The sequence below is a fragment of the Thalassophryne amazonica genome, chromosome 9 (genome assembly GCF_902500255.1).
Source record: "Thalassophryne amazonica chromosome 9, fThaAma1.1, whole genome shotgun sequence".
Lineage (NCBI taxonomy): Eukaryota > Metazoa > Chordata > Actinopteri > Batrachoidiformes > Batrachoididae > Thalassophryne > Thalassophryne amazonica.
The window spans coordinates 36,928,961-36,950,492 of record NC_047111.1 but is presented as its reverse complement, the minus strand read 5'-3'; the positions used below and the strand labels follow the sequence as shown (position 1 = coordinate 36,950,492).

Sequence of the window (21,532 nt, the reverse complement as noted above, 5' to 3'; positions counted from 1 at the left end):
CCTGCAAGAGGAGAGACAGGAGACGGAGACAAGAAGAAGAGGAGTGTCTCTCCCTTATTTAGCAGGAGTAGGGGAAAAACTACAGAGGATCTTCAGACAGCACAAAATCCCAGTTTACTTTAAACTGGTTAACACCTTGAGACAGAAATTAGTTCACCCTAAGGACAGGATCCCTAGTTACAAACAGAGCAATGTAGTGTATTCTATCAGATGTCAGGAAAACTGTAACGAACACTACATAGGTGAGACTAAGCAACCTTTACACAAAAGGCTATACCAGCACCGCAGAGAGGTCGCCAGTGGACGTCAGTCTGCAGTTCATCTCCACCTTAAAGACACTAACCACATGTTTGAGGACAAGGAAGTTAAAATATTAGCCAGAGAGAAGAAATGGTTTGAGAGAGGGGTCAAGGAGGCATTCTTTGTGAAATGTTTGAAACCCAGCCTTAACCGGGGAGGGGGTCTGAGACACGCTTTATCCCCTGTTTACAATGTGGTACTCAGGTCAAAGCAGTTTCAGTCTTTTGTTCATGGTAATGAGTCATTCACGTCATCAGCAAAGTCATCAAGGGAGCCATCAGGAGAGGGACAGCTGCCCTGTCATTAGGAGGGTGCTAACTAGAGCACAATAGGTGCTAATTAGAGCTATTGTTTAGTCACCAGCCTATAGCAGTCTGCCTCTCGGTAGGAGGGGTCTGGTTAGGTTTAAAACTCCAGCTTTTGTGACTTCTTGATTATTCTTCGCTACAAGAGTCAAGACAGAAGTCAGACCACCAGAGCAAGAATTTTAGCTGAGGAAGCTTCTGCGATTTGAAGCGAAATGTCTTCGCGTCAAGCAACCCAGTCCAGTCGAAGATTCAAGCTTCTCTACTATGGAAACCACCTGGACAACTGAGAGCCTACACAGAAAGCTGATGCAATCACTTGCACTCACACGCAGTGTTTTTTAATTGTTTGCGCAATGTTCATGTTAAGTTCACGTAATTAATGCGTGATGGAGATTTTGAACATTTCAAAATTTTCTTTGCACACTTGCATGAAGCTGTGCACAGTTTACAACGGTTTATAACGGCTTTGAGACAGGTTTACTCTCCTGCACGGCAGAGTGTGTGCAAGTGCATGGATCAAAGTCGTGCAAGTGTCAGGGCACCTTTAAAGGCAATGGCACATGCCATTTTGATTGGTTGCATGTATGTTACGCCCACAACACCGCCATGACTCATGATGCGACTTTCTCCCTCCCTTTTGCTCACACCGCACTGGTTTGCTGAGACTCTGCAGTGTGCAAATCCCAATGTGTGGGCAGAGATGAACCAAATAGACTTGATCCATGCACTGTAGACTGTCAAAATAGGGCCCTACATGTTTTAAATCTAACCCAACATGATTTCTTTTATGTAATGAAAGCTTGCATTTTTTTAAGTTGAGGAAAATTTAATTTGGAAAGTAGGTGCAGTTCTGTTATTTTAAGGAAAATATCAGCTCTTATAAGACAGCAACAATATATGAAGTTGAGACATGGGCAGTGAAGGGAGTGCCCAAGAAGAAAGTGGACAGAATAAGAAACAAACAAAAGTAGGAGAAATAATTGAGAAAGTACAGGATAGATACCAGATTAAGGTGGTTTGCATGTGACAGGATTATTAATACTGTATGTTGGTAAAAGAGTGAGAGGAATGGGGAGCATGTGGGAAGAAAACGAGGAAATCTGAAGTGGAGGTGGGTGGTTGAAGTCAAGGAAAACTTTCCACTTTTAGCTTTAATGTGTGTTTATATCAGGCATCATGCGTTTCTAGTACAGGGGATTTTTCACAGGAAACTGTAGACATTTTAATCCCAGACTTTACTAATTTCATATTTTCCTTTCGATAGGTATCTCTGTTTCACGAACCACAGACCTAACTGAAACCCCTCCAGGTAACTTGAACACCATGTCAACAGCTGGAAAAATGTGGATACAAATGTTGGAAAAGTAAATTTTAAGTTTTTTCCACTTACTTCACACTTAAAGCAAATGAAGCCACAAAATTATAATTATACATTATACATTATAATTTGTACGAGTGCCAAAACAAGACATCTTACAACAACTCTTATCAAAACCTTCCTAGAAGCGTTGAGCATGACGTTTAAAAGGCACTTGGGGTGGATCCTGGAAGAGGTGGAGCCAGGATTTATTTATTTATTTTATTCTTTTAGGCAAGCAGCCAACCTATTTCTTGTATTTTGAACCAAACCCAGAAGTGCAGTTAGTTCCTTGACTGGCCGCTTGGCAAAACAGAGCACATTTCCGTAGGAGTTCATGTTAAAATGCTATTGGTGCTAGCACATTTAGCAGCTGTCAGTAGGTCCACTTACAGCCTGACTACTGAGAATATAAGTGGCTCATAACTTTTCAAGTCCACACCAACGGAATTTTTTATGAGAACCACTGCACAGTCCCCAATAATAAACACCCAAACCGATGCTAGCCTGTTAGCTGGTGATTCTGAGTCGAAGAAAGGGGCATGTTCAGGCTTTTTTTGTCACACACTGAGTCACCCATGCTTCATCCCTTTATGCAGTAATGAGTTCATTGTGAATTAGGGCGCGTTGGGCTCTCAACATGACGACACTCAGACAAGGGGGTCACTTCAGCTGTTCTAGAAGGAACTTCTCACTAGTCCTAGGGCCCACTCGTCCTAAGATCCACTAGTCCCAGTATTAAGGAGAGCATGTTGAAGTTGTTTTTACATTTATGGTGGGCTATATGTTGCACTAAAGTAGGTTACGTAGTGTTACAAAAGTGTGACAATTAAACAAAAAACATTTAATTATGGTGAATTACCATTATTTGTTGGTTTTCAATTTAACAAATTTATAGACAACAGTACAATTAAAAGTAATTAATGATGTATGTCAACAGAATCGTGATTTATTTTTCTAAACTGACCAAAACTGGATCTGGTTTGTTAGCTATTTGAAAGTATTACATTTATTTGTGATGCATTTCCTGCATTTTGCGAATTGTTCTGTAATTTATGTCTATAGCATGGCCCAAGCAGAGGGTCACCCCTTTGAGTTTGGTCTGCTTGAGGTTTCTTCTGGTAAGGTTAGACCATACTTGTGTGAAGATAAAAGATAAGATAAAACTTTATTGATCTCACAGAGGAGAAATTCACAAGGGAAGTGCCTTGAGGCAACTCTGTTGTGATTTGGCGCTATATAAATCAAATTAAATTGAAAAAAAATTGAAATTGAACCTTAAAATCAGTTTGGGGTTGTAATATACACCATCAAATAATAAAAAGAGGTTAAGACTAGTGGACCCTCCCCTTTCTGGATCTCCATAGAAAACCAATGGGTGATGTCACGCTGGCTTTGTCCAGTATTGACTCGGTCACACATCCGGGCACTCTGTCTGTGAGCTCTTAGCAGCGCTGGCTGGTGTGTAAACAATCAATAGCAAACAATGAAGTTGATGCGAGTTTTTTCATTTTCACCACTGTTTTGTTTGTTTGTTTTTTTTTGTAATGCAAGGCAGTGGGTTGTACCATCAAATAGAGAAAGAAAAATAAAATTCATCATGACACACCAAGAGGATTATGCGTCACATAGACCGTGTGTTACTTTGGGGACAATAATCAGCAGCTGGCCCCTCCTAGAGCAGATCAACAATTCACAATGCATACGCGACATGAATGATATAAAATACAAAAATACCTGGTGTGTCTATGAGGTAGGAATAAATATCAGGTTATTGAACAACTGGTCATTGTGTGGGATCATTTTTCCATCATCCAGCTTCGTGTTGGTACAGACGAGATGCCAGTCCTGCTGCTGCTAATTTGGTTTTATATCGCTCCCGGGCGATATTATCCAAACTCTCTGAATAGCTGAAGGCCACACTAAGGTCGCAACAACAGAAATATAATGAAATTCAAACAAATAATTACTTAAACCTGGAATTCAAGCGCAAATACCACTCCCACATACACAATGTATCTCTATGGTAAAACATGCCGACAGCCGCGGAGTTTCACATTAGCGACGGAGCTGACACGGACGTAAACTAGCAGTGACGTGGACGCGACCAAGTCAATATGTAGTCTGTGGTTTTAAGTCTTGGTAGCTACTCTACCCAGCTAAACACCCTGGAATCAAAAATGCACAAAAGTCCACTGTGAGTCACTTAAGAGGTTTGTGTTCTGAATAAATAAAGTTAGAAAACCACCAAGAAGAGGCCTAGACTTGTTTGCAACCCCCTGTGTGGGCTCAAACCCTTCACTCACTTGGATGTCCAGCCCCACAGGCTTCCTCCATCCACTGCCATGCTGTCACATCCCTTACCAAAAAATAGTAATGATAAGTATATAAAAAGTAAACTGTAAGTATACTTGAAACATACTTGCATATACTACTTTTTTGGTAAGGGATGTTCATTAGCTACAGCCCCTCCTGCTTCCTTCTATTCCTCCTAGCTAGCTAGCTCACGCTCAGTCCTACAAATGAATGACAAAAGGAGTTGAAGGAGGATGAAGGGACACTATGGGAGGAGGAGGGCGGGGTTAGTGAGATCTTGTGGTCTCTATAGCAACTTCATTTTGTGTGTGAGTGTGTATGTCTTGGTGCATAATGGGGCTGAGGAGGTCACAGCTGAGGGGATGGAGCGCTAACCTGCTGACCGGCTGCTCTTTGTTTGTCGGCTTGTTGGAGACCAGTACTGTGTGTGAACACCAAAAGAAACAAAACTAAACAAAAAATATATAAAGAAGCAATGTAAGAAAAGTAGAAAGTAGCATGTGTCGTGGTGTGCTAATATCTTTTGTGGTAATGTTCCTTCCACAGATATTCTGGAAGATTTGAGCGAAGACACCACAGAACATTTGCTTTTGGAGCCAGGAAACATCCTGAAGCTGCACTGCGACATGAGCAGCCGGCCCGGCATGGCCATGAGCTGGTACAAAGAAGGCGTGCGGGTTCAGCACACGCCCCGCGTCCAGATCCGAGGCGCCGTCATGGAGATCACAGACGTGATGTATGAGGACTCAGGTGTTTATGTTTGTGTCCTGCGTGGAACCAAACAGCCTCTGAGGAACTTCACCATCACGGTGACTGGTACGAATATAGCTTTTAACGTTTTTTCCCTCAGAGAAAACACAACAAAACAAACAAACAAACAAATAAATCAATACAAAAAAGTGTTATCAAGTGATTGGTTGATGGATATTGTCTACTAAAAATGAAATGAAAAAGTCTTCAAAAGTATCAAACACATTTCAAGAACTGGTGTCAGTCATTGTTTGTGCTTTTCTGTCATTTGCCAAGATATCAACACTCATTTCTTGAAAATTCTGGAAACAAGTAGACTAGAAGGTGGGGCAATCCAGCGAAAGCATGAGCAAGATAATCCATGTAATTACTAATAGCGAGCATACATTCTGGTGCCCCGCCCACAGCCACTCCAGACAGTTATGCTGGTTATCAACACAGTTCTGGTCAGTTTTCAAAAAGGAAAACAGTCTACATTGTACAGTGCATCTGGAAAGTATTCATAGTGTTTCACTTTTTCCATATTTTGCTGTGTTAACAGTCTTATTCCAAAAACACCAGCAGCTGTTTCTGTTTCTCCAGGTGATACTGGAGTTGCATCAGGAAGGGCATCCGGCATAAAACTTGTGCCAATTACCAATGCGGATCTGACTGTATCCACTGTGGTGGCCGAATGAACAACAACAGGCTTATTCCAAAATGGATTAAATTCATTTTCAAATTTCTACTCACAAAACCCCATAATGACAACATGAAAAAGTTTTTTTTGAAATTTATTAAAAAAAAAACCTAAGAAATCACACGTACATAAGTATTCACACCCTTTACTCAATACTTTGTTTATGCAGCTTTGACAGCAATGACAGCCTCACGTCTTCTTGAATATGATGCCACAAGCTTGGTACACCTATCTTTGGACAGTTTTGTCCATTCCTCTTTGCAGCACCTCTCAAGCTCCATCAGGTTGGATGGGGAGCATTGGTGCACAGCCACTTTCAGATCTCTCCAGAGATGTTCAATCGGATTCAGGTCTGGGCTCTGGCTGGGCCACTCAAGGACATTCACAGAGTTGTCTTGAAGCCACTCCTTTGATATCTTGGCTCTGTGCTTGGGTCACTGTCCTGATGAAAAATGACCTGTTGCCCCAGTCTGAGGTCAAGAGTGCTCTGTGCTCTGACATGCACTGTCAGCTGTGGGAACTTGTATGTATGTAGACAGGTGTGTGTCTTTCCAAATCATATCCAACTGAATTTAACCCAGGTGAACTGGTTGTGAATACATGTGATGTACATGTGATTTCTTATTTTTTTAAATAAATTTGGAAAAATCTAAAAAAACAAAAAACAAAACAAAAAAAAAACTGTTTTGTACTTTTTTGTCATTATGGAATATTGTGTGTAGAATTTTGAGGGGAAAAAATTTTGTTTGATCCTTTTTTGAATAAGGCTGTAACATAAAAAAAAAATGTCAAAAAAGTGTGGCATTATGAATATTTTCTGGATACACTATATTTTAATTTTAGCCAAAACTGTAGCCATATCAAAATATCTGAACATTCAAATATGTGAGTACCTTTCTTCATTCATCCATGTCACATGCAACACAAAGGCAAAGAAATGTCATTTTGACATTATAACATCAGCAACATGAAATGATAATTAATACCTTTTACTGAGCTTTCTATGATGGTGAAAGAAGTCACAGACCTGAAAAAAAAAAAAAAAAAAAAAAAAAAAAAAAAAAAAAATATATATATATATATATATATATATATATATATATATATATATATATATATATATATATATATATATATATATAATTTTCAGAACCATTTCAGTGATTGGTTCTAAAAAAAAAATTGGTTGATTGACAGCTATATCAAGCTATGAGTGGATCAAAATTAAGAAATAAATAAAATGTGTCCCTCCCATATACCCATAGACACACACACACACACACACACACACACACACACACACACACACACACACACACACACACACACACACACACACACACACACACACACACACACACACACACACACACACAAAGCCATGACTGAATGTATACCAACAAAATAATTATGTAAAAAAAATGTATAAATATATGAAGATCACAAAAGGTGAGATACAGAGTGTGGCATAAAACAAATAGCGCTCAAATGCATTGCCGACTGAATCAGTTACACTCAATGACTTACTAATACAGTCTGTATCAGTGGTGTGCTAATCCTCACCTTCTTGCTGTCTTTCAACCACCCTGTTATTGTGAACACTGGGTTCTGTGGTTGGTCAGCCACATGCTCTGTCAGTCTTGTATTGTGCTTGTGTTCTATTTTGTTCGAATGACCATAGCAGATGGCCACCAAACTCAGTCTGATCTGCTCGAGATTTCTTTATATAATCAAAAAACACTAAGGGCCCTGTCCCACTGGCGTTTAGGAGGATTTGCGGATGGAATGCGCACAAAAGTGGCCCACATCCGCCAAACAACCGCAGTAACTGTGTAACATTCCTGTATGAGTCGGCCGCCATTCGAACACGTCCGTGATCATCCGCAGAGGCACGCATGTCCGCAGCCAGGATTTTTGAGCCGCTCAAAAATCCTGGCTGCGGACATGCGGACATGCGTGCGATGAGATCCGCATCACTGCCTGAACACATACTGAAGACATATGCAGGACATACACAACCAACGCGCCGCATATCCCCTGTCATCCGCTGATATCCGCAACCGACGGGTTGGCGTGGCTTGGCGGCGGACCGGGACAGCATGCAAAACAGATATGACGCAAGCCCAGCACGGCCACATCACGGTCGCAAATGGTATGTCACGCATGCGGACAGAGTGGGCACGGATGGAGCGAGTGCATCACGGCCGCTGTGCCCCTCATGGGGGCGCCTCCGCGGTCGCCTTCGCTTCTGTTCCCTGTTATATCCGCTTTTCTTCCTCATGTATTCGCTGATCCACCCCGGGACATTTGTCATTTCCGCCCACCTTTGTTGCGGACGCTCAGCTTTTGTCTCCTCATTTCATGCGCAAATCCTCCTAAATGCCAGTGGGACAGGGCCCTAAGGGAGTATTTCTTTACTACTGTCAACAATGTGGTTGCTTGCTCATGGGCTGGGTAAGGTCTTGGCCTTAATCACATTGAATGGAGTTGTTATTCACATCATTTTTAGTTGTTTACCCATTTTACTTGTACTTAGTTAATGTTAAAATAGTCATCATATGAATCTGTCTCTCAGCCAATTCATTATTCTTTTCTCACAACTGGAAACTGGTACATTTTAGTGCAGGAGTTAGTGGTGTCGCAACTATACTGGGGAAACTGCTTTACAGTGTTATTAATGTAATGTACAATGTGCAAAAGTTTTAAACCATTCTAAAATTTAGATTAAAAGCATCTTTCACTGCATTTCATGGTTATTTATGATTGATAAATCAAGCAAAAGTCACAAATGAGTTTTTGTCCTTCTTCATATTTGTTTTCATTGCCTTCAGACTCACTGGGGTCAGGGGACGATGACGAGGACATCGGCTTGGACGACACGTTGGCTGAGATTGAAAATGATCAGGTTTACTTTTCCAGAGGTGTGATGGTCATTTGTTTAGTAGCTGTTCTCATTTAGTGGAACTCAACAAGGCTTCACCGTGGCTCACTGACTGCTGTTTATCCACATAGGTCCATATTGGACTCATCCCCAGCGTATGGAGAAAAAATTGCATGCTGTCCCAGCAGGCAACACTGTGAAATTTTGTTGCCCAGCTATGGGTAACCCCATGCCCACCATCCGCTGGCTTAAAAATGGACGGGAATTTAGAGGAGAGCACCGCATCGGAGGCATCAAGGTAATGATGGAACTGAACCGAGAGACATTTTGTGGTGGTTTGATAAATAGACCATCTCTCATAAAATTGTTGGCCATTCCTGTCCTCCATTAATTTGAACAATTTAGCAGTTTTGTTTGCATTTCAGAGTCTTTTAAGATTTCAGAGATTAATTAAGGTATCTCCAACTCTTTTTTTGATTTTGAGGTTTTATGGGTCATGTTTGGTTGTTGTCCTGTGTGAGTATCCTATCCAACTATTTAACTTGATGTTGGGTTCACAATTTCTAAATTTGGTATGAAATGTGTTAAACTTATACATTTACATGAAAAAATTAGCTGGATGTTCTTCATACTGAATCTGACATGTCGAGCTCAGTATGCTTTTGACAAAGGTCAGAAGACACATGACCCACTGGGCAGAAACCTTTGTTCTGATTGCAGAATGTTCTCATCTTTCACAAGAGAGTCAAACAGCATGACTGTAGTTCTTGTTATGAAACCAATGAACTGTAATAATAAACTTTTGTATTTTGTCTGAAGACATGATATTGTCCACTCTACATCTAAGATGGTATTTTTTTCTGTCCAGCTGAGACATCAACACTGGAGCTTGGTGATGGAAAGCGTGGTGCCCTCAGACAGAGGAAACTACACCTGCCTGGTAGAAAATAAATATGGATCCATCACTCACAGCTATGTCCTTGATGTTCTGGGTAAGACAGTAATGGTCCTGGACTGTCTTTTTGGTTTAAATAATTGACTCTGCTCTCTCTGTTGCTTTTTTGTACATTTGTACGTATGTCGTGGCAAAGGCAAACTTTGCAAATTTGGTTTCTATGCCCCCACTCAACGAAGCTTGGGGGCATTATGTTTTCACCCCATCTGTCTGGGTGTCCATCAATGCTTTCGTCTGGGTGTCTGTCCATCCATGAATGTTAAGTTTCCGCACAATACCCGAAGACCACCTCAACTGAAACCACTTCTTGGTGGTGAATTCAGGGAGGTTAGACGAAGGTTCCTACGACAAACTCCATTTTGATTTTCATTTAGAAATAATTTCCAAATTTATTATCATCTCTACTTTGTAACCATACACCAGCTTAACATATGAGTGAGGGTATATGTCACATTTGGTGTTGCACTTGTATAAAATACAAAATTACAAAGAACAATGAATGGCAAAGTCATATTTTGCGTATTGCCTACTTATTTATCCATAAATCATATCAGTAACAGACAGCAGCACAACTGAAAATAAACATCAATTAAAACCATGCATTGTTGAAAACAATAACTGCAGTTACTTGGGTTTGTGGAAACTATGTCCTGCCTTCCAATTAAAGCCTCCAGTCTGAGGGACAATCATGGTTAAACAGAAGGTGAAAGGGGTACATAGTGGGCATCCAGAAATCTCACCAGTTTTCTACCTGACCTGTGAGTAGAGATAGAAGAGGGTTGGGCTTTTATCTGTTCCCATTCCAGCCACTGTGGGGTCAGTTTCTCCCTTCAACAATGGGGGGAAAACACTAATGAGACAACTAACAAGATCAGAGAGTGCAAATTAGCACAGATCAAAGAGATTCCTGCAACCAGCTGACAAAGAGCCACATTAATGGTACCAAATTTCATTGGATCATGGCGTGTCTTGTTCCTTTGCCAGCTCAAGAAGAAAAAATAATTAAATGTCATATGGACATCTGTGGGTTTTGGGACTCTGATTTACAGAATAATCATGTTTACTGAGTATGGATTTAGTTTTTGTTAAACCTTGTTTGAACTTTATATTCTACAGCGACACCATATCAGACTGAAATCCAATTCTTTAATTAGAAGCTAATCAAGCTAGTTACTGGTCTTCATCCCTTATCATTAAAATCTGATTCACTGAACAGGCATTTATTTATTTCTGTATTTCTTCTGGTTTTCTAATGAATTTTGTAAGATTTGTGCCTTCATCAAACTTTTAGCCCATCTTTATGACACAACTGTTGGCTCAGAAACCAGAGATTTCTGCTTATTGATTTATGGTTGTCATGTTAATCTGTGTCCTAGTGGAAATTTAGGAATCAAAAACAATCTTAAGCTGTTCTATTTGGAAGCTACAAAGAGCATTTATCCAAATCCTCAATCGTATAGTGTTAAGTCTGACTAAATAGCTAAATCCATCTATCCATCTGCTCCCGTTTATCCCATTAGGGCTTGTGGGGGTGGGGAAGGGTGGAGTCACCACAGCCTGTCCTACTACACACTTTGTAAAGACGCAGGGTGCATCTTGGACAGATCACTTTACAGTTCACAACAATGGTCACTTTGAGATTTAGAATTAGCAGAATATGCATGTCTTTGAACTGATTTCAGGATTTTATATGACAATAACTCCCCGTGATCCTGTGTACTGCTCCCAGTCTGAATGTTGTCCAGCTGAGTGATGAAATCTCCTTGATCTCAACTCATCTTTGAATGGCTGCAAACAGGAATGTAGAGATCTGTGAGCAGTGTATGGTTTAATACTCTTGTTTGCTCAACTCCTTTTATTCTCTTTTGGTGCAGAGCGCTCGCCCCACAGGCCTATCTTGCAGGCTGGTTTGCCAGCCAACACCACTGCAGTGGTGGGCAGTGATGTGCAGTTCCATTGTAAGGTCTACAGTGATGCCCAGCCTCACATTCAGTGGCTCAAACACATCGAAAGGAATGGCAGTCGCTTTGGTCCTGATGGGGTACCCTACGTTCAGGTCCTGAAGGTTGGTGTTGACAATTAGAGAGAGAATTATTTATCACGCACTCACCCATTATCAGTCTCTCTCTGTCCCTGTATCTGTTTGTCTCTCCAGAGATAAATCTCAGCAACCACTCATTAGATTTCTTTCACAACAGCATTAGTACCAAACTTTGGCTTGATATCCCTCAAATCAGAATTTGGACAGATAACACTGCCAATTTTACTGACATAATATTGTGGAAAGGTTAATCTGTTCGGTCAACTGTGTGATGGATATCTTTATGTGCGAGGTCTATTAGAAAAGTATCCGACCTTATTATTTTTTCAAAAACCATATGGATTTGAATCACGTGTGATTACATCAGACATGCTTGAACCCTCGTGGGCATGCGAGAGTTTTTTCACGCCTGTCGGTTACGTCATTCGCCTGTGGGCAGTCTTTGAGTGAGGAGTCGTCCACCCGCTCGTCGATTTTTTTCATTGTTTAGGAATGGCTCAGAGACTGTTGCTTTGTTTGATAAAATTTTTTTCAAAACTGTAAGGCACAACTGAGTGGACACCATTCAATAAATTCAGCTGGTTTTCGGTAAAAATTTTAACGGCTGATGAGAGATCTTGGTCTGGTAGTGTCGCTTTAAGGACGGTCCACGGCGCCTGACGGCGATCTGCGCTTCGAGGCGGCAGCGTCTCGCCGTTTCAAGTTGAAAACTTCCACATTTCAGGCTCTGTTGACGCAGTAAGTTGTCAGAGAACAGAGAACTTTCAGAAGAAGTCGGCATGAGGAGTTTATTCGGACATTCCATTGTTAACGGTCATTTTGTAATGAAAGAACGTGCGGGCAGAGTCGCATGTCGGGCCAGACCCGACCGCGGGGGGTCGCGGCAGGAAAAACACCTCCGTTGGAAATCTTAACGGGCAAGTTGGAACATGCCCAAGCTGTTAAACAATTTCTCAGTTACTCACTTGCCGCCTGAATTCTACAAATGGTTTTCAACACGGAGGTGTTTTTCCTGTCGCGGCGCACACAGATTTGCTGAGTCTTCACGGAAACGACTCGGCGAATTTGCGCGTACGTCTTTCATTAAAAAAATGTCCTTAAACAGTGGAATGTCCGCATAAATTCCTCATGCCGGCCTCTTCTGAATCTTCTCTGTTCTCTCACGATGTCCTGGGTGAATTAAGCCTTAAATTAGGATGTTTTCAGCTCGAAACAGGCCGACGACAGCGCCTGGAAGCGCTGCAGGACGTCCCGCTCCGTGGGAAGTCCTTACACCGACAGAAACACCCCATAATCTCTCATCAGCCGTTAAACTTTTCACAGAAAACCATCTTAATTTCTCGAATAGTGTCCACTCGGATATTCCTCACAGGTCCATAAAAAATTTTGATAAAGCAACGCGCGCCGTCTCGAGCAGCGTGTGAAACAAAGGAATTCAGCCGAGAGGGCGGGACCACATCTCACTCAAGGCCTGCCCACAGGGAAATGACGTCACCGACACGCGTGAAAAAACTCACGCATGCGCACGAGGGTTCAAGCATGATTGGTGTAATCGCATGTCATTCAAATCCATATAGTTAAAAAAAAAATAAAAGGGTTGGTTTATTATCTAAGAGACCTCGTATATCATTAGAACCTACCCCTTCTTCGACATGCACTATAATTTAACATTTTAAAAATAAATTTATGGGCATAAAGGGTTGAAATTTCATACTGTAAACTCAACTAGCTGCACGAAAACAAAGTGGTGGTGATGGTGCTGTCATATGGAAGATTGGTGGAATTGCACCTGAAACATGCATGACCATCTTCCACAGGTTTTAAGACATAAACTCCATTCCAGCTCCTATGGCTGATATAGGAATGTTGTTGTATTACTGAATATTGTACAATCAGTAACCCTGACTGGACTTATTCTAATTTTTAGTCTCTGTGTCTATTGCTTCAGCCCATCAAGCTTTACTGTTCTCAAAAACAAGGCAAATTTATGTAGTTAAGTGATGTGAACTGAAGTATATACTCCAGTTCTATCTTAATTTTTTCAACCAGTGAAATTATGTTTTATCCTTGTCCATTAACTTCGTTGAACTGATTTCTTTACACTTTACACTAGAAATGAAACTGGTGTACTTTTGGGCACAACACAAACAATGGCCAGGTCAAATAAATTTATTGTTATTATTATTCCTAAATGGTTGCATTTAACCTTAAATAGATTTGATATCGGGACATTTTAAAAATTTTCATTTAGCATTTCAAGATGGGGTGTTTTTAGGCCTTGGCAGCAGTATGCACTATATCGAATGTCGTTCGGCTTTTAGGTATCTAATATTGTTACAGTGTCAGAAATGCCTAAATATACCTTTGCAGCTTGTCTCTAAAGACAAGTTGAACTCAGTTGCTGCCTTGATTTAGCAGTTGCTGTAGCAAATTTACTATAACACCCTCCGGGGGTACTGTTTTACCTTCTATGACTATTGCTATCTTGGCTATGATATTCATCTCTCTTGGAGTTTGCCTTATGAGGTTGAGAAACATCTGGGAAGAGTGTATGGAGTTGTGAGATCACTAAAAGGAAATTTTGATCATTGCAGCAGTATGTAGGGCCACTTCTTCAGTGTCCTGGTGCTTCCTGTATGGTTGTAAAACCACCGATGAGCTAAGACAATGATTACATTGCCTCTGATTCCGGGTCTCTCCTGAGAATCCCTGGGTACTGTTGAAATTATTTTACCTCAAAGGTGTGTTTCTCAGATGAGGCATATTGGTTGCATTGTGGAGGAACGTCAGTTACAGTACCATGTGGCGTGCTTCTCTGAGCGTGTTCCAGTACGTAGGTGCCTCAGTGCTGATGATCCTGGTAACTACAAAAAAATAACACAATGCTAAAATACCCTCGGCCGTATGAGCATTGTGTTCTGTATAATTTGCAGTTGTTTAAGTAATTATTAGGTTCCAAAAACAGTTTGCAGCTAGCAACCAGACTGTGACATCACTCTGCAGCTCTGCTCTGATTGGCTGTCACCCCCGCCACTCAAAAACTAAACTAAGCAGTAACGTTTGCTAAATGTCTTTTAAATCACATCAGAGGTATTAGTAGGTTCTAAAAACAATGTTTTCAGTTTTAGAGGTGTTTATTTCTTGCTAGTTTTTACATAATAAATGACAAAGAGGATATATTTACACACAAACTGACTTTCAGCTAGCAACCAGAATGTGATGTCACGGTACAGCTCTACTCTCATTGGCTGTCACCTCTGCCACTCAAAAACTAAACTGAGCACTAATGTCTACTAAATGTCTTTTAAATCACTTCAAAGGTATTATTAGGTTCTAAAAACAGCATTTTCAGGTTTAGAAGTGTTTATTTCTCACTAGCTTTTACATAATATATGACAAAGAGGTTATATTTGCACACAAACGAAATGGAGTTTCCACCTAGCTAGCAGCATGTGAAGTCACCATGCTAACATCCGCAATTAGGTACAGAATGCGACAGACATACGGAAGGACGACACCAAGTCTTCACAATACCCGATGGCCATATGTTGGCCTTGGGTAAAAACAATGTGATGCCCATGTATCACGTGGCTGTAGCAGAAAGATGTCTACTCTGAGGAGGTGGCGATGGGCTGGTTGTGTGTCCGAAGGGTTGCCAGTCAAGACTTAGAATGGTTTGGTAGTGTGGTGGTTGTTGTAATGCGTGGTACCAGCACTGACCCAAACGTTTTCCGAATTAATTAACAGAATTCATGCCAGTAGTCAAGGTTTTTGCGTCATATGCAACAAAGCCTTTTTTTTCCCCATTAACTACAACCTTTGAAAAAACAAAAAAGTAGTGATTACAGTATATTAACTTTGCTGTTTCTTGTGTTGTACAGACCGGTAGTCTGAACATGTCTGATGTGGAGGTGCTCTACCTGTCCAAAGTTACCATGGAGGATGCAGGAGAATACACCTGTCTGGCTGGAAATTCAATCGGTTACTCCTACCAGTCTGCCTGGCTGACTGTTCTGTCAGGTATAGAATCCAAAGACGACTACCTGCTGGAAATAATGAATGTTTTAAAGTGAACTTATTGTGATGGTCGAAGACAGTCACCCTTAATCTTGAAGCATAGCCAGAGTTATACTAGTGTTGCTGCCAAAAAGCTTTAACATCTTTAAGAAAATTAAAAATGGCAGCACCTCAGCAAAACCCTGGTCTAGTGTAGCTATAAGAAAAATCAAAGTTGAATGGTAGTCATCAAAAACAAACCGCTTCATATACTCTTTCTTATGTCACCCTGTTCCTACAGAGGAGGAATTAGTTGATGATATGGACACGATGGAGACCAAGTACACTGACATCATCATCTATGCCTGTGGATTCCTCGCTCTGATCATGGCTGTCGTCATCGTGGTATTGTGTCGGATGCAGGTCCACCCCAGCAGGGAACCTTTTGATGCCCTTCCTGTGCAAAAGCTCTCCAAGTTTCCCCTGCGCAGACAGGTAGAAGACACTATAAGTTAAGGGACACCGGTGTTATTCTCTACAACTACTTTCACGTGCATACTCACGAATGATAAGTGTTGAAATCATCTCTTCTCGTAGTACTCGGTTGAGTCCAACTCCTCAGGAAAGTCCAGTGCGTCACTGATGAGGGTGGCTCGTCTCTCGTCAAGCTGCTCTCCTATGCTAGCTGGCGTCATGGAGTTTGAGCTGCCGTACGACCCTGACTGGGAGTTTCCCAGGGAAAAGTAAGTCATCTGTGCACTACAGTCGTGTATCAACAAGGACAATGAAATAATTTGGAACGCACTACTATAAAAGTAAATGTACCCTAAAGTGAGCAAATACAGTATATCCATCAGGTCAGATTGTACCTTTTCATTAGGTGTCTTGAAAATTAATTTATTAGTTTTTGAGTAGCCATATTAACAACATAATATTTGTAATAAAAGCTTTTGACCCAAGACAACACTGATATTATTTTGCAAAATATTTGTATTAGTTTTTAATGCATAACAATGCCCTCTCTCCCCTTTCTGCCTCTTGTTGCCCTTCCACAATAAAACAAAAAAAACAGCATTGTGAGTGCCAAGCTCACAGAGACAGGAGGGGTGTGATGTGCTGACTGTGGACACAGACACACAGACATTTTCCACATAACCTAACACCAGTTTGTCTGGATACTGACAGCTCTTAGACAATAACTCTGGATGACGTAATGTCTTAAAAGGACAACTTAAAGCCTTCATTGTCTGAGCAATGGATGGTGCAACACAATATTGAGCCATCATTCTGGTCAAGACCGTATTGTTCGACGTGTCTATCAAATGAAAGTCTCCTAAACTAGATATAAGGGCGATTGTGTTCCGTCATGAAGTTTTCGACGTTTAAAAACCCAGAGTTGTTCCATGTCAGAGAAGCTAATCATGTAGCTGCTGAATTCAGCTACAATCAGTGGTAACAAATGTTGATGTATTCAATGTAGCTTTCTACTAGTCCAAACATTTTCATCATCATCAGTGTGTGACAATAAACGGATAATGTTTTTGCAGAAGTTATCATTTCTCAGTTGGCATGACACTAGCACTGCCTTCTTCTTCTAGCTTTGCTTGTGAGTAGCAAAGCTGTTAGTGCATCAGTACCACCAACTGGACAGGAGTGTGTAGTAGCAACAGGCTGACAAAGCAATAAAGGCCTGCCTTATTACTTAAATAGTACAAAAGTATTAGCATCAAAATATGCTTAAAGTACAAAAAGTAGAATTGCACATTATGTGAACTGACCTATTTCAGAATAATATAGATCATATTGTTTAATTTACTTCTTATTACTGCACTTTACCTTTATATGATGTTTTGGCATCTTTACTTCAGTATGTTCGGTGCCTGTAGAGTTTCAAAATTTTATCTTTTTTAATCTTTGCAGTCATCCATCTTGTTTTTTCTCTTCCCTCACTTTAATCCATTTTGAGTGATGTGTGACTTCAGATCTTACCATTTTTGGGCCGTAGTGAATGAAATAGCCCTCACATTTTTGCGCATGTTTTACTTGTAAAAAGCAGCCCTGGGTGTACACACGGAACATTTTTGTGTTATAAATAAATATGTCATAAAGGCCATAAATGTGACATTTATGTGATAAATTGACTGTATTATCATATAATACCAACCATTTCCTATGGAGTGATCATTATAGCTCATAAAAATACATCATGCAGCTTTCCAAGTAACCAGCTGGAGTTCTGCTGTAGACCTTGTTCACAAATATACTGTAATTAGGGTACACTTAAGAAGCTACCTCAGTCAGAGTTCTCATTACTCATTATATATGGCCAATACACCTAAATGTTCATGGCTGCAACTCAATTAGTAAGTTTAGCTTGGCTACTGGGATCCAGAGTTATTCAAAATTTGTAGTTCTTGTGGTGACCAGAAAAGAAATGAGCCCACAGCCATTTTTGGGTTTCTCCAACCTGTCTTTTTTGAAACCAGAGTCTAAATTATGGACTTCTACAGCGCATACTTATTTTCAAGACCTCCCATTTTCTCTGTAGTTTGACATTGGGCAAACCTTTGGGAGAAGGCTGCTTTGGTCAGGTGGTGAGAGCAGAGGCGTACGGCATCAACAAGGACAGCCCAGACCAGGCCACCACCGTGGCGGTGAAGATGCTCAAAGGTTGAAGACAAAAACATTAAACAATGTTCACTTAAAGACTGCGCTTTGTGAAGATATCTAAATTGTTCTCATGTACCTCCTCAGATGATGCCACAGACAAAGATCTGGCAGACCTCATCTCGGAAATGGAGCTGATGAAGGTGATGGACAAACACAAGAACATTATTAACCTGCTGGGAGTGTGCACACAGGATGGTGAGCCCAACACTAACCCTCCTTACACTGACTCAATGAAGTGGTTGGTAAAGACAAAATGAACATCACTGTAAAGTGAATATGTCTGGCCTTTGGTCTCACACAACGGTCCATCTGAAGATGTCATATCAGGATGTCAAAATCTGGGAAAGATATTTTCCAAATAATTACATTTTCCTTGCTTGTGTTACTTGTTTGACTTTTAGTAAAATTACTCAAAATTACTGAACCAGTTTTTATGAAACTTGGTGGAGGAATGAGGAAAAGGCCAAGGTAGAACCCATTATGGAATGGAATATACCCAGACAACAAGAATTATTTGTGTGTTCATTTTTCTTTGTCTGTGTTTTAGTGAATATATCAAATAAATATGAGAAGACTTTAATCAAATTTAGGGGAAAGGTAGGCCTTATTTTAAGTAAGCCTTGATTAGTTCCTGAGCCAGATGTGAACCCAGGATCATTATGTAGGTTACCTGAGTCACTCTCAACACCTTTTGTAATCATATTTAGTTCATCACTGTGTGTCATCTGTCAGAATTCAATGAAACTTGGTAATAATGAGCAATGGTGCCCTCAGTGGTGGACTGTATATAAAATGATCCATAGAAGACAGAGATCATAATTGAGGATGGGGTAGGGAGGATATGGACTCATAGGAAGATAGTGAAAAACCTTCGGCTGACAATCTTCAAAAGAAATTTTCTTATGGCTTTACTTACATGTTCCAAAATTACACTCTGCACTTAAGTGACTGGTAAGGCCTGTCATAGTTTTATAATGTGGCCTGTTGACTTCCATGTGATTTGTTGTTTGATTAAACTATGCCTTCACTTGCATATTATGTTGTGTACTGCTATATAATGCTGCTGGAACCCCAGTTTCCCCGAGGGAGTCTTCCCAAGGGATTAATAAAGTTCTAGCTAATTTAATCTAAGGTACTCTCTGAGTGACCGGTAGTTATTGTGTATCGAGCCGTAGCTGCATATTGTCCTTTCATACCTTTAAATGTTTGTTTCATAGGGGTGTCGGAAAAAATCGATTCAGGTCCGAATCGTGATTCTTATTTATTACGATTCTGAATTGATCCAAAATGTCCAAGAATCGATTTTTTTAAAAGCATTTTTTAAACATAATCTTGCTTACTCGCTGCGTGTACTGTTTGTCAGGCAACGGCTTCCGTACTACAGCGTCCCCGCGAGGGGGTGGGGGTCCGGCGTGCTTCAAACACTCGTGCTCTGCAGAGTTCAGTGGCTGTAGCTTAGCGGACGAAGAGCTAATTCAGCCAGCACCGTCTTTGCTGAAGGCAAATGTTTGGGCGCATTTTGGATTTTATTATTTGCTGCGTAAGAAGGAGCTTGACATGACTTATGTAGTGTGCAGAATCTGCAAAATGAAAGTCAAGTACTTCGGAAACACTTCAAATCCGCAAGCCCACATGCTTCGCTATCACCCGGAGCTAAAAGAGGGGAGCAGCGGTCTCTGCTGACTACTGACCAGCGCTTCGCTAAACTGCCAGCCAACTCCGAACGAGCAAAGCAGATAAGTAAATTTACATCTAGAATCACTTGATTAACCTTGTAAAGCTGCATTTTCTTAAACATAAACATTTTTTAAGTAATATAACTATTTCTCAGAGCTCTTTGAATCGAAAATCGATTCTGAATCGAATCGTCACCCCAAGAATCGGAATCGAATTGAATCGTGAGTTGTTGTACAATTCACATCCCTATTGTTTCAATAAGACATTTAAGTTGATAGTGACATCATGGTTGACATTAGCATGTTCACTCGTGGGTGAGTCTGTATCATAGGCTGATTGTTCTGGTTTTGGTACCTTGAAGGGATGATTAGCATGATGTTGAAAGGGTGACTTCCTGCCCGTTAACATACATCCTTTTATTTTGTTGTGAAAACAATGTCTTTCCTTTATTTTCCTACAGTCCCCTTTTTAATGTAAATTTTAACAAACCAGCTATTGGTTCCAAACCTCCAGGCTGTAATAATGATAGAACCAACCCTTCTTCCTGTTTGTCTACCACTCCCAAAAGGCCCCTTGTACGTGCTGGTGGAATACGCCTCCAAAGGCAGTCTGAGGGAGTATCTACGGGCTCGACGACCCCCAGGTATGGACTACACCTTTGATGTGACCAAGGTGCCGGAGGAGCAGCTCACCTTCAAAGATTTGCTGTCCTGTGCCTACCAAGTGGCCAGAGGGATGGAATACCTGGCCTCCAAAAGGGTGTGTTCCCTCTACACAGTACAAACCCCTTGTAGCAGTGAAAGTGTAGATGCAGCTTGGTGTACTAAGCAATCATGAACATAGTTAATTTTTTCAAACTAAATGGTACATTCAGAGTGATTATACCCCCACTAGGCTAATAATGGGCAACCATTATTGGTTTCACCACTCAAAAAAAGATGACAGTTTAGAATTCTGAGTTTTTAATCCAACAACAAAACAACAATTTCGCTAGCCCAAAATTACACGAGGAGGCCAGTATTTGTTTTTTGTTTTGTTTTTCTGTCAGTGTCGAAAACATTCAATTCTATAATGTAATTCGTTGACTTTTTATGTGGGTTTTGACCTTCACCTCTGAGTTGGTCTTACATGGACAGCACTGAATGTCTTTGCCTTCCTGTACGGATGAAACAAGACCACCGGTATGAAGTCCAAGTCAAGACCAAAACCCTAATGGGTCGGGTGTGAGTCAAGAAAAAGAATTTGGGAGTTCGGAGTGGTTGAGACAGAGTCTAAAATGAGTCTTTGAAGGAGCTGGGGCCGAGACCTATTAAAAATGTCTTTTTTCAAGACCATGAATTTAATTAGACTTAACATTTTAATATTTAAAAGTAAAAATTTTGTCGAGCAGATGGGCTCAGCAGCTCAGTTGGTGTGAAACTGATCATTTATGAGGTCAAAAAAATAATGTGTACACTTATTCTACTCCAAGACAGAGTCATGATTACATAGTATTGCTTTTATTTCTGACATGAGACAGAGTAAGTGAGAAGACTGGACTTTTCCTTTACCCTGTCCTATGCTTTTCCATTTTTCGTCTTTCATTCTTATTTCTGCCTCCAC

The 21,532-nt window shown here is 40.7% G+C and overlaps 1 protein-coding gene across 2 annotated transcripts in view; it reads left to right on the top strand.

Moving 5' to 3' along the window:
• fgfr4 (fibroblast growth factor receptor 4) overlaps nucleotides 1-21,532 on the top strand; it is a 56,658-nt gene that overhangs the window by 23,297 nt on the left and 11,829 nt on the right. Inside the window, exons 5-16 of one of the 2 annotated variants that reach the window (XM_034177875.1) lie at nucleotides 1,873-1,917; nucleotides 4,828-5,097; nucleotides 8,542-8,631; nucleotides 8,723-8,889; nucleotides 9,460-9,583; nucleotides 11,421-11,611; nucleotides 15,469-15,607; nucleotides 15,885-16,078; nucleotides 16,181-16,326; nucleotides 18,132-18,253; nucleotides 18,338-18,448; nucleotides 20,499-20,689. In XM_034177875.1, the coding sequence (XP_034033766.1) occupies nucleotides 1,873-1,917; nucleotides 4,828-5,097; nucleotides 8,542-8,631; nucleotides 8,723-8,889; nucleotides 9,460-9,583; nucleotides 11,421-11,611; nucleotides 15,469-15,607; nucleotides 15,885-16,078; nucleotides 16,181-16,326; nucleotides 18,132-18,253; nucleotides 18,338-18,448; nucleotides 20,499-20,689 (1,790 nt within the window). The remainder of the gene's footprint in view (nucleotides 1-1,872; nucleotides 1,918-4,827; nucleotides 5,098-8,541; nucleotides 8,632-8,722; nucleotides 8,890-9,459; nucleotides 9,584-11,420; nucleotides 11,612-15,468; nucleotides 15,608-15,884; nucleotides 16,079-16,180; nucleotides 16,327-18,131; nucleotides 18,254-18,337; nucleotides 18,449-20,498; nucleotides 20,690-21,532) is intronic. The other variant, XM_034177876.1, reaches the window with a different exon arrangement.